We start from the raw sequence: 16059 nt of genomic DNA, 5'->3' as shown, positions 1-16059 counted from the left end.
TCATCCAGCTCCTCCCAAATTTCGGAGTGCTGGTGGAAGAAGCTGTTTAATCCCTGGCTCAGTATAACCTCATGTAGTCCAGCTCGGTGCAGGCATTCCCTGCTGAATTAAAGTTATCAAAACGTGACTCTTTTATGATGACTATGTTAGCTTTATTCGTCACTCTCTTTCAGAGCAACTAAATTAAATTTCAGTTACATCCCATCTAAGAAAGTGTACAAAAGACAGTGACAAGGACAGAGAGAGGGCAAGAACAGGAAAACTGCATTCATGAAACAAATAAACAAATTACATTTACGCAAGATAGGAAAGAGAAGACTGCAACATATCAACTTCTACGCTGATGATCCAGTGCTCTCAGTAGTTATATGCCACACACGTTTATAAGCTACATATTTAAACCATGTAATGAACTGTAACATCTGACTTCCTCATTAATCTCCACCTCTGGGCTTCTCCTTCAACTTGTAATCTATATATATTTAACCAGCTAAGTTAGCATCAAAGTAACTGCAGCCAAAAGCATTTTGGAAAAGGCCCTTGCTGTGGTTTACAAACTTCATGTATGGTTACAAGCTTCTCCTCACCTCACAAACTGAACCTGAGCTCTGAGCTGAAAGCAAACGTAATCACTCATCCACCAGCTCAACCTCAATACCCGAAACTGTCTGTTCTGTCCATGTTCGTCTACGCAACATTGACATATTGGTGAAAGGTTATTTTCTCTCACCTTTTGTCCATGCAGCGTGTAATTTACGTGCTCAGGCTGTTTGTCAGCCGCGCATGTGTGTGCCTGCGAGACACAGTGATCCTCACACACGTATGACTGCGTCTATCTATGACTGCCTGTCTGTCTACATGTCGGCACAAAGACGATGGGGTCGAGGTGATGGGCGGGTGAGTCATAAATCAGTGGTCGATGGCGGAGACAGTGAAGTATATCTTTTCTTGGTTAGGTAGAGAAGGTGCTGAAAGGGGAGAGATACTCAGCAGAGACAGACAGTAGCTGTTTGTGGCACAAGTTTGAAGTGTTGCTGGTGGAGGGGGTTGGCAAAGAGGTGCTGATTTACAGCAGCAGGACTGGAGCTGTAGGCTAGACAGTGGATATGGTGTGGAGTGTGTGAGTGCAAAAGAGGGTGGTTGATGGTGGTCTTGAGGGGGGTTCAGTTTGGGCTGCATTTGTGATCCTGTGTTAAGTGCTTGGTCAGTGGTAAAGGCCTTCAGGATTAGACCCCCCCCAAAAAAGAAAAAATCTTGTAAACAGCCCCCGCCCCACACACACACACACACACACACACCACACACACCTCCCCTCAGCCTGGATTCCAGCTATGAGCCGTTGTGAGATTCTCCAGAGCCACCCACCTAACTCCTCCTCCACTAGCACTACCAGTCCTCTTTGCCTGTTCGCCCTTGCTCTTTCCCTTTTTCCTCACACACATTAAAGTGCGCACACATGTCAAAAGACACTCTAACAAAAGCAACAGCTCACCATTCCCTTAATACTGCCGAAGTAAAGCGATCCCCTCACACTCACATCACATTAGTGCTGCTATTAGACCATACCCAGACGTAAGAGCTGCACAGTGTGTGTGTGTGTGTGTGTGTGTGTGTGTGTGTGTGTGTGTGTGTGTGTGTGTGTGTGTGTGTGTGTGTGTGTGTGTGTGTGTGTGTGTGTGTAAAGTTAGCCAGAGTAAGGATGACTGTGTATGTGTTTGCATCCAGGCTTGAAATTTAAGGGGAGGTGGGGGGTGGGGTCATCTATATCTCATCATAAGTAAAACTGTGTGTGTGAGTGTGTGTTTCTAATATGTTAAAAAAGTGAAAGGAGAGAGGCTACAGTCTGCTTTGAGATGAGTGGGAGGAAGGATGGATGAGGTTAGCGTGGGCCTGGCGAGGGCTCAGTAGGTGTAAGCTTGAGAAATTTCCATGTGGCAGTAAAATGTCTGCCACTTTACTTATTGAGTTTCTAATGTGGGCCAGGTGCTCCTCAGGAGGTTTTAACCGATGGCTCACACAGTCTGTGTACAGTCTGTGTGTATATGTTTGGTTTTAGAACAACTTGAGGACTCCAATCAAGATCAGCATCTGCTCTGGGACAAAATTGGCATTTGAAAATTGGTTTTAGGGCAGTTGTATTCAGACACAGCTGAAATATCCTCTCGGGTTAGATTACAGGGTAAAGGTAGGGGCAACGGTCAGGCTCAGGCATGTTTTGGTTCTGGGTAATGATTACGCCAAGCCTTAAGGAAAATAAAATAAATACAGAGTCTCCAGAAATAAGCTGTCGCTTGGTGTTGTCAGCACCAGTTCTTGCCTTTTGCAGTCATTCTGAAGTTTTATGGCTGCCATTCATGGACAAAAAACTCTAAACCATCAATCCAAACCCCAATGACACACACGATAAAATGTAGAAAAATAAACCTGCTCCATAAGTTTTTTTGTGAAAACCAAAACCTTCCCTTTGAAAAACACCACTGTTGATTTATTAATGTGGACGTTCCATTCATTGAGGAAAAAAAGTTACCCCCCCTTGTGTGTTGGTTTATACCGAGCCCATATTTATGGTTCGACACACTTTCTTCCTCACATCGGCAAACAGTTGGGGGTTCAGGGAATTCTCTGAGGCTTACCCCTCTAATCTTTTGTTTACCATGGACTGAGATTTTTGCTTTCTGTTGGAAACCTTCAAAGGTGTAACAGACCCCCAACAAAACTCCATGTTTTCCTTTCTTGAAAAAGTTGCTTTAACATCTTTCTAGCTCGTTTCCTTTTAAGAGCAGGCAGAAGAAACGGGGGTGTCCGATTTGAACTCACTGTGCCTCTGGTTGCCCTTTAATGGCGGCCGGGCAAGAGAGCCGGGGCTGCAGTGGTTTTGGAAACAAACGAGAGTGTCTGCTTTGAAGCCGCTTCGGATCCTCTTACCCTGGTCGCTACACTTGTGAAATAATTTTCCTTTAAAACAGGGTATGTCATCATGAGGTATGTCTATTAATAAAATACTTTAACTACATCTCAGGGAGGCTTTCTTTGTCTGTGCTTGTAGTGAACAGGCTTCTTTCTTTCTTTTACTTTACTTTTTTGAGGGTGGAACACATCCTTTCCAAAAAATTACATACATGTATTACAATTACATTACAATAAATCCAGTACAGTAACAAAACAAAAAAAATCTCAAACAATTATTAATTTCTGTATTTTAAGCAACAAAGATAACAAATTGAAAAGAATTCTTGAAGCTCCAATCTTTTATATTTCCTTACATTTGTATAATGGTATGAATGCAATAGAATATATATATATATATATATATATATATATATATATATATATATATATATATATATATATATATATATATATATATATATATATATATATATATATATATATAAAAGTGTTGTCTATAGTTATGTTCCTTTTTGAAAATATGCTATTTGAGACATCCCATATGCTGGGCATCTGCATTCGCCAAACAACCGGAATAATCTCCTGGGTGAAAAAACAGAAGTTTTTCATTTAAGGATATTTCCAAAATACACCAAGGTCCACCAGCAGAAGATTTTGATCCAAAAGTTTTCTTCTCATGTATTGTTTGGTTGAATTTTGGTCTGTAAGCTGATCTTTGTAGGAAAGTATAAATCAGTAATGTAGACATTCTTCTTTGATCATTGAAGTCGATCTTAAAAAAAAACAACAACTTTGAATCGGTTTTAAAAAAAGTCACTTTCAGACATGAGGGAACACAGTGTGACAGTGCACCTCTGACAAGCTGGCCTGTAACACCATTCTGGAAAGCTGTGACGAGTTTTCATTCAGGACTCCAGTGTTTTCTTTCCACTTTTCCACCAGCCAACTTTTCAATCTGAAGTTCAAACACGGAGCACCTCTGCAAGTGTTGGAACTTTTCTCCCAATTGATTCCTGACACCCTGAAAGCAGAATTACAACATTTCAAAAACACCATCTAACACACAGCTTCCATTTGACTTAAATGTTTTGACAAATCTGGATGGAAGTGACTGTGAAAACTTGTTTTCATACCCTCAACCACATTTAGTAGCATGATATCTGCCTTTTCATGTTAAAACTAGTGGAGAAAAGTGGCAAATTTAATTCACTTTTCATTCACTTTCTACTCAGCACTATGTTAGTTTCACAAGGTTAAGCAGAAGTTTTAAAAAGATTAAAATGGCAGCAACACTTTTAATCATCTTCACACCAAAAGAATATGTCTCAAGAGTCTCCTTCTACCTAGACAACTGTGTGACAGTGGCACCGCAGACACATAAAAACAGAGAGACACACAGCAGACACATCTGTCTGCCTGCACCGCTCAGGAAACGGCGTCCTATCACCTTTCAACTTTACACCTCCAGACATTTGGCTTCACTCTGACATTTCACAGGGCTGGCTTCCTCTTAACACAAGTCAAACTTTTCTTTATATTCCCGCTGAAGTGAGCAAACCCAACTGTTATTCTCAGGATAAAGTAGAGCTCATATGACTCTACACTGCACATTAACTCAAATAACTTTATTTGAGAAGCTGTGCTCAGCTCCCCGCTCCTTTCTTATCTCCACATACAGCAGTGAACGCATCAATATTCATCATAATTAATAATGGAGTGGACTTCAACTATGTAGCACCTCAGTGTTAATGCTGACTGTGCCAAGATCAGCCGACTCTGCCTGCCATTCCTGTGTTGGTGGAATAAAATGCATCGGCTGGTTATTGCTGTATTAAACTCAACAAGATGGATAAAATATCACTCGGCGGTGTAATGTAAATGTTAACATGATTGATATATTCTTTTTATATATACAGTATATGCCCATAAAAGGTTTGCTGAGTTACAGTGGGCTTTTAATTTGTCAGCAGTTCTGCAAGTCTTCCACAGATCACGGGGTTTTATTTGACACACTAAGAGACAATTTATGCTCATTTAACGACTCCCAAAACTAAATAATGTGCACAGGAACTAGCAGTTTGTTTTGCTAAAGGGATGACATACTTTGGTATGACTTAGTGGACTTTCTCGTTCAGATTAGACATCCAGAGCTTTCACTCCAGTTTTGGCTTGTAATGAAACGACTGAGAGGACAGAGGGTAAGGAGTAAGCCTGTAAAAGCCTGATCGTGACAGATGCCACCGTCTTCCACAAAGGAAAGGAAAGAAAGAGACGATCTGTTATCTTAGCAAATACAGGAAGCGCTGTTATTAAACTTTATATCCTTCACTAAATAAAGAGGGATGAAGACGTGCGTTTTAATGTTATGGTTTGGGTAAGCACTCCTGTCAAGTTTCTTGATTGAGTTGTGAATCGGGGCGGTTTTTTTTTCGATAAAGTGAACTAATTTTTCAGTAAGTGCACCACTTTCAGTATTATATAATACGTGTTAAATTTGTAAACTTTTATTTTTTTAAAGAAATAAAACCTTTCAATGGAATTCGTGTTTTAATCAAAGCAACTCCTCAGCAGGAACTTCCTGCTTCTTTGCATCCAAGCGGTGCAACCCGCAGGGAGGCGCTGTGCTTCCATGCCTGCGCACCAGAGAAGGGAGGCAGAGTGACACGCTGCACATACGGACGAGGTATATGAGTTTTTAAAAACAGCAACCTTCCCACAGAGCAAGTTTTTATGGGTATGTAAATAAAATAAACAAATTAATATAAAAATAAAAACTGATTTGAGACAGGTTTTACATTATTCAAAACAATTTCAAATGTATTCGTCACAATGATGTTTTCAAGAGGAGAGGATCGTGTGGTGTGCTGCACGTACTGTGCAAACAGGGAATGTGAGAGATGAACAAGAATTTTCGAAAGGGAACAAATGTCGAATATACAACACTGTATATGATTATAATTTATAAATTTTGTTATTTTTTAATTCATTTTTTTTTATACCAAATGATAGGGTAAACATTTTATTATCATTGCAGCTGCTTTAGTCGTAACCCCTCCTCCTCCTGATGGTGCCCCCGTCTCTCTCTCTCTCTCTCTCTCTCTCTCTCTCTCTCTCTCTCTCTCTCTCCGTTAGTCCTGCACAGTCCTGATCTTCATACTAGTCCAGCACGAGTCGAGCGAGTGAAACAGACAGACGGTGCACACGCAGCAGCCAAAGCTGATCAATTATTCGCTCAGGGAATAAATACCTACAAAGCGCGCGGCTCTGTCTTCATATTAAAGGAATACCACTTGATCGTGGACGCATGTGAGAGCGCACATGTTTATCTGGGACTTAACACACCATGGTTCTGGCACAAGTGTCACTGTCTGCGCTCCTTTAACCACAGAGAAAGTCTTCGGATCCCGTCGAGAAGGCTCTTACTTCAGCTTTTAAAAGATAAACGGAACATTGGTGGAAATATTCTCCGGATGGTGACCCCGGACTGGACTACCTGCTTTCAGCTGCTTCGCTCCATGCGAGGGGAAAGGACTGGGAGACTTGAGCGCGTTGCCTTCGCTCTGGTATAACAAGGCACGTTGGAGCTCAAAGCAAAAGGAGACGGGCTGACATACTCACACATTTTTACGCAAAGGAGTGTTATTTCTACAGAACATTTACATTTACGCGCTTTGGTGAATGGGAGGTGAATAGTTCCTGGAGATTTGACACCGCTGGGACCAGGACTGGGACTGGGACGGGACTGGAGCGTGTGATCACCCAGGATTGTTGTATTCCCACCCCTCTCACTCTCTCGTGGGTCTATTTACATGTCCGACCTGAACGCTTTATGACAATGGATTACTTTCTGCTTTTATGCAGCATCTTGCTGCCCATGGTGTCCGCCGTTGAAGGTAAGAAATTCAATCTTTTAGATTTCTTTGGCAGGGTGTTTGAGGCATATTTTAATGAGCCAGCACCCTTGCCTGCCTGTCTCAGGTAGGGCGCCGCAGCGGGTGAGGCTCCTGTCTCCCAAAATTCTTCAGTCCTCCTCGTATTTAAACCAGCATTTCATCTCGAAAGTGGCCATCTGGCTTTTTGAGGGATCTAATAGTATTACTGGCTTTGCGCAGCCAGGCGCTGTGTGCAGGTCTTACTACACAATTGTTATGCGCGTCAACCAAAGCGCATCCATTTCAATAGTAGTTGTGTATTCTTGTTTTGTTGGGGCAGCTATTGCCGGGTGCTGGCGCTTTCTTCATCACTTAAGGGAAATTAGCTCCACACTGTAGCTCATCGGGGAGTCGCGGCTCCGAGACCCCCACCGGACACTTTCCCTCAGGTCGGCTGCGTGTATTTTAGGACTGTTCGTGAGTGCGTGGCCTTTTGACATGAAGACTAACAGTTTGAGGTCAAAGTAAACACTGGAAAAAAAAAATCTCACAGAAGTCTCTTCTATGTTCTTAATTATTTTTTTTTATATTAGCGAAATGATATTTGTATTTTAATTTATCAAAACTGATTCACAACCTGGTACTTTTAACGCAAATGAAATGAAATGATCTGAATGTAATTCAACCAGTTTTGATTTCAATTTTGTTTGTGTTTTTTTTAAGTGGCATCGATTGAATGTTTACAGTAATATTTCACAGCAGCCTCTTTCAATAACAAAGCCATCTGTTTCAGCTGAGTGTGGATGTTTGCCGTGCGTAAAAATCGATGGGAAATTCTAGCTGTCTTCTCCCTCTTTCGAGGAGCTCTCCCTCTTTTCTTTTTATGTTGAATTTAAAGTCTCCACTTTACTTGGGAGATGCAAGGATATACTGGCGAGTGGAAATAAGGTTGAAAGGGGCCTAGAGCTTGACACTATGAATGCTGGAGCTCCCTACGAGGCTCCCGTTGGGGTTGTGATGCCAGTGGGAAAGTAGGACAGTAGGCCAGTGGCGCAGCGAACGCCTTTCTCTTCCGATTTGTTTCCCGACCTGCCCGGTCTGTGTCTCAAGAGTTTTTATTAATATTATCTGAAGTGAAATCAGTCTGTCAGGGTGTTAAAAGAACACTGTCCTGGCAGCAGTACTTTGTGACAAAATCAAACTCGTTCATCAGTTGTGTACAGTGCAATATACAGTAGAACCCACACCAAGGCAGCAAATGAACACAGCACAATGCGGCGTAACGTCATTTATTCCCCTCCACAGCGCAGTGGTGTAACTTAAACATCCGCAAACATAATTTGCCTCGGATCTGTGCTCACTTCGTACAATTCTGACCCCTAATATGGGGAAACATCCGCAGGCCTGCTACAGTATGTGCTGCATGAGAAAAAGATCACACTGCAGTTTGAACTCTTAATGAAAGAGCGGTTCTGCCGAAATTGCCTTTTTTTCATCACCATGCTTCCTTTGCAACGACCAGTGAGAAGCTTATCTGATAAGATTTATTGCTATATTGATGAGCTATATAAAGAATAGGGCGATAGAACGAGGTTATGATAAGAGGTGCGACTCTTTCACCCGAAAGGTTTTAATATAACCATCACTGAAGTTTTTGATGTTTCAAATAAAGTACTGAATTAATTACCCTTAGAGTTCGAGTGGCTAAATATGGTTTGAATTATTATCTTTTTACTTGCTTGCTTCTCCTTTGCAAAATTATTTTGAAACCCAAGGACTTTATTTTGCTAAGGACCCCCCCGGACCGCTCTCTATGACCCCTGCAGGTCACCGGACCCCAGTTGGGAAGCACTGACTTAAAACACATGGCATGAATGGATGAGTTGCTTCTTGTTGTGCAGAAGTTTTAGGGCTCCAGAGGTGGAGAGAAGGAGAGGGAGAAGAACACTTAAGAGGAGAGGGAGAGAGGGAGAGCTGGCGTTTTCTGGATAGCAGTAAGTTAGCTGCACACACACTTGAAGTTGACGCCTATGGTTAGGACAATCCATCCGAGTGATGCCATAAACTACCTGACCGACCTATGTGCAGGTTTCACCAAAACTTTTGATACAGCCTTATGGCCGCTACTGGGGCGTCTTTCTCGAATACATGGGGTTATGGAGATTTAGGGAGGAACAAGCGGCCTGCCGGGGAAGTTTCCTCGGCCCCACCGTGCGTCTCTCAACGGGTCCTCGGGTCACGACGCTCGGGGACCGTCTCTTAATGAATTCATGTTTTCTTTCCCCTTTTCCTCCTGTTTCCGTCTCTTCTTACTTGTTCACATCCGTTCCCTAAATATGACCATAATATTGAAACAATACTCTGATCAGTCGTGTATATTAGGCTTGCTTTTAATTATTTATTATTGGCCTATTGCATTCTCAGTTTAACACGTCACTGCAAAGAATAGCGCCACACACATTCTGAGTGTTTGAACAAACTTTGCCACATTTGACTGATTACATGTGCCCAAATTTAAGCCTATAAAAGCACCAGAAAATATTTTCACAAGATTTCCGCTTAAGTAATTGTTTGTGGCGAAATAAAAAGAAAAAAATACTCGTGCCACATCTTCAAAGTTTTATTGTTTTAATAGTTAGATGTGTTCTGTACATTCTATAGAGCACTACTTCTAATTTAACGTCACATATTTTGTGTTTATTGAAAATCATCACGTCTTCCTCAGTCATGATGAGAATTTGATGGTGCTTATGCTTCGTGGGGTCAGGGTATGGCTTCAGTGGGTTGTAAAAAGGCCGTGGCTGTTGAACTCCGGGCTGCTCTTGGGGTGCTGCAGGAGACAAATTGCGCCGATGACAGTGGCGTGTAGCGCACAGGCGCTGTGGTTAGTCCTGGGTGTAAATTACTTGTGATGAAGGGAGGACGCACTGACAAAAGACACGAACACAGCCACTGTAATTATGTTCAGACCGGGCCAGCGTGCTGAAAACTAACTTCGGTGCGCTTTGTCCAAGTTTGCTGTCTGAATGAAAAGTGTCCTAAACGTTTTGAATGACTTTACTTGAATAAAATGTTATTTTTGGCGTGTTTTAAACCAGAGAAGGGGCTAAAGATGAAAGAAAGAAAAAAAGTTTCACCTCTACTGAAAAGACTTGCTCATTTGGAAAAAAGTTTGGCGTGCATTATATGACAAACACATCATCTTAGTAATGCTTGCACTAAAGCCAAAAGCTCATACCTCTTACAACAACTTTCAGTCCAACAACTCTCACCTGGAATAATTTTCAGTCTAAACGAAGACAAATGGGCTTTTATGGTCACAGCTCAGAGTTCCCCACTCTTTCCCGTGCTCTTTTTTCTTTCTATTTATGGCGGTGTGTGTTTGGTGGAGTGATTGCGCACAGGCAGTGCCTTTGAAGCGCACATGTTTATGTTTTTACGTGGGTGAGATCACACCTCCACAGGAGCTTTCCTGTGCCTGTTTGCAGTTGGCACATTTCTCCTCTAGCCTTCTTCAGTGATTTATTCGTCCTTGGTCCCTTTTCCCCAAAGCCGAGGAGGTCCCCTCATCCTCTTATTTCAGATTTTTTGTTTCATGCAATCTCAGACGTGTTGACTCGTACACGGTCATATTTGTACGTCGCTCTTTCTAGTTAATGATCGTGACGCGTCTTATACTAGACTAAGATTTATTGAGAAGAAAATAAAACAGCTTTCATCTTCTTATGCTAGGTATTCAAAGATATAGGTCAGAAAAAGGTGTAATTTCAAAAATAAATATATGAAAAAAATCCCAGTTCAACTTTCCATGTAAAAGTTCCGTTTGCCAAAATGTAGAGATTATTTAAAGGGAATAAGTTTCTGGTGTCCAAATTTCTGAGTTTTTAGCCCATTTGACTCTCAGTAATGCAACAATTAAGGCATATATTATTCTCTTATGTTCATAAAATACACTAAATTAGCTTTGCCTATAATACTCTTTTTGTAGGTCTTAATGTGCAGTGATTAAAAAGGGCGAACTGTGACCGTTTGGTCTGACACGTTTACCGTCAGAGGCCTCCGGACGAGGCTTTATTTCAGCGTGTGTGGGCCGAGCAGGACTCACAGTGAGGCTCAAATGTTAAACTTTACTCCAGGAGCTCCTCTGCATTACATTCAAAAGCTAACTGCTGAGCAAATGTATTTAAAGCCACGAGTGAGGTGACAAAGGGAACTATTAGTGCTTCTATGGTGGCTATCAAGCAGACCATTCAGGTCCGAGTGGAAACGCACTAGAGAGGCGTGAAAGTGAATTAGCAAAATAAAAGCTAAGTCATTCTAATGGTTCGGTTGATGGATCTGGGTATAACAGAGGTCAGAGGGAAAAAAAAACCTCTGTCATCCTCACATCTATCTATCTATCTATCTATCTATCTATCTATCTATCTATCTATCTATCTATCTATCTATCTATCTATCTATCTATCTATCTATCTATCTATCATTGGGTTATTTCATTAATTAATAAAGCTGTTGGAAACAGCCGCTTAGGCGCGCGCACAAGCACCATCAAACAATTAGTGTGTTGTTCAAAGTGTCAATTGATGCGCTCTCATTGATCCAGCGAATCGGCGCAGCTCAGCTTTTTAAAAGCGCACTATCAGGTCTGGTGCGCCAGACCGCCTCCCTTACCGTCTTCCTTTAGTCGAGTAATTACCAATTCAGAAGGAGACTTATCTATTCAACCCAATCAACTGGCGTTGTGAAGGAAGACTTGGCCTCATGTGCAAATAGTCACTAACTTATGTTTTGCATAAATCCGTATGTAAAAAAAACTATAATAATAATAATAATAATAATAATAATAATAATAATAATAATAATAATAATTATTATTACATAGAAGTATAAGTAAAGTACTAGTAGTTTAATTAATTTATAAATAAGTATAATATAAATAAGTATAATAAACGTTTTATTTAAGAAAATATATATTTTTATATTAAATATTATATTTTATATTTCATTTTAAATCTAAAAAAAGAATGAAACTTATTTTATGTAATTATATTAACGGTAATAATTTTATTGATTGTTTATTGTTTAACATCTTCCCATTATAATCATTGTTTTTTTTAATTATTTCTGTTAGTATAATGGAATGTCTGTATTCCTTTTTTTTTCTTTTTGTTCTTTGGCTTCTTTCTTAATTTAAAAACATGACTTTGTTATTGCCTTTCGTGGTCATCACATTTTCAAACTTTATCCATTTGTATTGACTTAAATTATTGACTGTTTGCTAACTAGCTTAAAGGGCATAAAAATGCAGGCTGTTTTTAATGTTAGCATACATGTTTGTGATTCAAAGAGTACATTTAAGTGGATAAACACAATGAGAGAAAACAGTACTGGTTCATTACCTCTAGCAGTCCTTGGGTAGACTGACCTCAACCGACAGCCCAGCTAGTCTCTATAGGTCAAATGCTCAGCAGCAGCCATGTTGAACAGATGTACAGTGACTTAGGTTCAGACTGGCCTAAGGCGCTCAGGAAGAAGGGGGAGCATATGACGACATGATGGGAGTTAGGGTGGGATGATATGGAGGGGGGATAGTGAGGGTGAGGTGGTGTGGTTGGGATATGGGGCAGATTTGGATCAGAAACCCAGGGAGCAGCAGAGCTGACAGACTTTACAGATGCAGTGGGCCTGCGGGAGCGCTCATGTGCACCCGCTGATGGTTCATGGCTCATATGGCGGCATGGAAAGATTCACCGGGTTGGAATTTCACATGTAGGCAAGCAACAGCCGTGTCCGGCCTGCTGGGGCCTTAGCTCGCCAGGAAGTGGACCGAGCAGGATGACCAGTGGAAATGATGCAGCAGAGATGAATATGTGGATGTTGTAAACTTCAATGCTTTTCAATGGAAAGTTTTTTTTTCTTTTTAATTCAAAGATGAGACAAATTTGTCACAGGGGTGTTGTCAAGTCATGTCCTCTTTGCTGTGTTGTTCAGGGCTTTACAATCAGCCGTGGAAACTCACTGTAAACACACTGAAGTACAGAGTTAAAGCAGCAACAAAATTGTGCTGTGAGAGGAATATGAGGCTAGGTACATTAACATTACAGTGTTGTGTCCTATTCAATAAGAAGTGAAAGAATTAAATTAAAATGAATTCATGTGATGACTCTGCTTCTCAGATGAAAACAAATAACATTTGTAGTTCATGTAGTTTTAATATAGATGTTTCTTCTCCTTCATTATTGTTGTTACTGTTTCAAAGTTCAATCTTTGTACCTCTGAACGTTACAGTAAGCTGATGTCAGCTTTGTGAAAATATTCTAAAAGATTCTTTGGACAACTTCCAGAGCGGTGTGTATTCAGCTTATATGTGTGTGTGGCTGCTTTGTGTGTGCAGTCCATCCTGGCATCCGACAGAGGGGCCTTGTGGGATGGCAGGTTTTTGACACCCACTGCCGAGAGCAAGCAGAGGAGGGCGAATGTGTCTGGGCCTGCCCCGCTGCACACACACACATACACACACAGTGCTGGTGGCTGTAGTCAGTCAAGCAGAACAGCAGACACACACACACACATACACACAGGCACAGGGAGAGAAAGAGAGAGATTTTGTGTTCACAAGGAGAGCAAGATTGGTGGCGTGTTTCAGTTGTGTGTTTGGGAGGTTACAGGGGTTAGAGTGTGTTTGTGTGAGGATTGTTGGAGGTAAATTGTGTCAAGGTCTGTATATTCTTCCTGTTAAGGTGGATTGAATTAAAAAAGTAACTCTGACAGTACAGTGGGATGAACACTTGAAGTCTTTGCAATTAATAAGCACAGACTAAAGCTTTCACTTTAAATTTCCTCTTCAAAGTTTTTGACTCTTTCCAGGCCCAGTCCTAGCTAATCCAAGACACACTCAATAATTTATTCTTTTATAATTTCCCCCTTCTCAAAAAAAGATAATTAGTGGTTTCAACTTATTCAGAACCTGTTAAATCATCATGTGAAGGTATTCATTTTCGTGTGGATTTGTGACGGCTTTTTCAGCTAACCAAGACAGTGATGTACTACATCATTGTTTCTCACTGAACTGTGATAATGGCTTTAGATGCTGATGAAATGTTTCTCATAAAATAAATGCCCATCAGAGTCTGATTTTTATTGGCCCTGTCAGCACCGGATGTCCATAAAGAGCAGATGAAACTACCATGTGTCAAAATGTCCAGATTAAAACAGAATCAGAACCTGCTGTGCTTTTCCACCCACTCAGTGCCCACGTCCTGTGACCCCGATCAGAAGGTCAAAGGGGGGTCTGTGAGGATAGATTTTGGGATAGGCGGGGGAGCCACTCTTGAGCCCAGTCTAGTTCCTTCTCAACAATAGCTGTCCTAACACAATCAAACACCAGGAGTTATCCTTCTCCAGTGGCGAATGAAAATACATTGAAAGAGGATGTGTATATTTAGAGAGACCGACTGTGCAACTTTCCATGGCTCGTTGACACATGAAAACTAACACAAACAGACCGGGTCGGAGGCACAGTCGGAGACGGGGTCAGAGATGTGCGCCTTACTTCCTGTTCTCATCTGGGGCAGCTTTCATATCAGTGTAGTTTTACTATTTGCATGCAGGGACTGGAGCACTTCTGAGAAATGACACGCAGCAGCTATTATGCTACTTGTAACTTGGCTAGCACAGTAGAGGCAGGGATATTCAAAGGAACACAGGGTGGAGTTTAAGGAGGTGGACGTCTCCGGGCAGCAGTTTGATCCACCTCAGGGCCTCTTCCCGCCACGTCTTTACGAGCTACAGACTCTTGTAACAAAATTTGCCGATGAAGCAGAAAGAGATCTTTGATATTTTTCTTTAAAAAATGGCTGGTTACATCTGTCTGGAGGGTGGACGCTGCTGTAAAACAGTTCGCCTTGAGGGGGGAAAAACAGCCACATCACCTGGTTTCTGCCTTTACTGGCCTTGTTAAGTAGAAGAAGAAAAGACAGCTGGGGAAACTCTTTTTGGGGAGTTTGAACGTAGATGAAGAGGGCCTAGCTTTTGCTAATTTTCAAACAGAGTGCTAATCTCAAGTGTGATGATAGGAACAGCTTCAAGGGAACGGCTAAAGTCATGACTGATACGATGGGCTCAAATGTCCATTATAATTAACTGTAGTGCATCTGTGGGTGTTCAGCAGTGTGTATTTTACTTGGGAAGGGATCAGTGTGTGAGCATTCCACTTCAGATTTGCGTGCAGTGAAGAAGAAGGCCGTCAGCACACCTTATCCTGCCCCACTTCTTCCTCCTTGGTGTCAAAAACGCTCGCCACCTGCACTTCATCTACACTTCAAAAAGCCCTGCAGGCAAGAGGAGGGCTCCCCACATCTATTAAATATTTCTCTCTTTCCCTTTTTGTCTTCTCAAGAGCAGCGGCAGGTTTAACCAGACTGCTGCTCTCATATCAGCAGTGCACCCTGAACATCTTAAACGCATCGAGCTCCTTCCCAATACATTTCAGTGGCAGCGGCAATCACACGTGACCTTTTGTCAAGCTATTTACATAATCCCCATGGTTCCACGCTGCAGGCTCCTGGAGACACTGCCAGGTGTGGGGAGCAGTCATTTAACCTCAGCTCCGGTTAAAACGCTGTGACTTTTATGTTTAAGTGAATGCAACAGTAAGACAGCAAATGAGGGAAGGTCAGAAATGGACTATTACGGGGAGCATTCCATTGGGGCAATCCAGCATATGTGGAGGTGTTGCCATGGGTCTTTTATTCCTTTGATTGCCCTAACACTTGACCATTTGGTAGATGGCAGTGATCTATAAAGTGGTGTGTGAGCGTGAAGATGATGTGTGTTTGTAGCAGCAGACGGGGGAGGCAAGCCACCCTGTGTGTTTGCTGTCTGAGCTGAAGTTTCAGTACAGTGAAAAAAAAATATTTTCTTGAGATTACTCATATCGTTTTGGTGGTAAAATATAATCAACTCTTATTTTTAAGTGTATTCTTTACATATAATTCAAAATTTGTGTCCCTCGAGATGACATTTCCAAGTGTTGCTTTGTCTTTACAATGGACTTGTTTCCCTTTATCTCCACATGCTTTGAAAAAAAAACATCAGTTTTAAAAGCTGTAAGTCATCTGCAGCTTCAAATGTATGTACGTGTCTGTATGCTTGGAGAACGTAGCTGTTATTAGCTGTGATTTTACCAGGGATTTGACGACTACCGCCTGAGAAAGACTAATTACACTGAGCCAGATGAAAGCACAGGACAATATAGGGCTGACCCCCTCCCACTGTG

At 41.6% G+C, this 16059-nt stretch overlaps 1 protein-coding gene across 8 annotated transcripts in view; it reads left to right on the top strand.

The window, feature by feature from the left end:
- The window catches only part of ephb3b (eph receptor B3b), a 263194-nt gene that overhangs the window by 197828 nt on the left and 49307 nt on the right, over window positions 1-16059 (top strand). For 2 of the 8 annotated variants that reach the window (XM_074669073.1, XM_074669072.1), the window contains exon 1: window positions 6063-6803. The exons of the other annotated variants lie outside the window; for them this stretch is intronic. In XM_074669073.1, the coding sequence (XP_074525174.1) occupies window positions 6740-6803 (64 nt within the window). In that variant the 5' untranslated portion in view covers window positions 6063-6739. Of the gene's footprint in view, window positions 1-6062; window positions 6804-16059 lie in introns of those variants that run through there. 8 annotated transcript variants of the gene reach the window in all.

Source organism: Halichoeres trimaculatus, unplaced genomic scaffold, assembly GCF_033239565.1.
Source record: "Halichoeres trimaculatus isolate MK-OKI-2021-1 unplaced genomic scaffold, fHalTri1.1 fHalTri1_scaffold_4, whole genome shotgun sequence".
NCBI classification, from domain to species: domain Eukaryota; kingdom Metazoa; phylum Chordata; class Actinopteri; order Labriformes; family Labridae; genus Halichoeres; species Halichoeres trimaculatus.
Note: the sequence above shows the minus strand (reverse complement) of the source record. Positions and strands in the feature narration are given on the sequence as shown.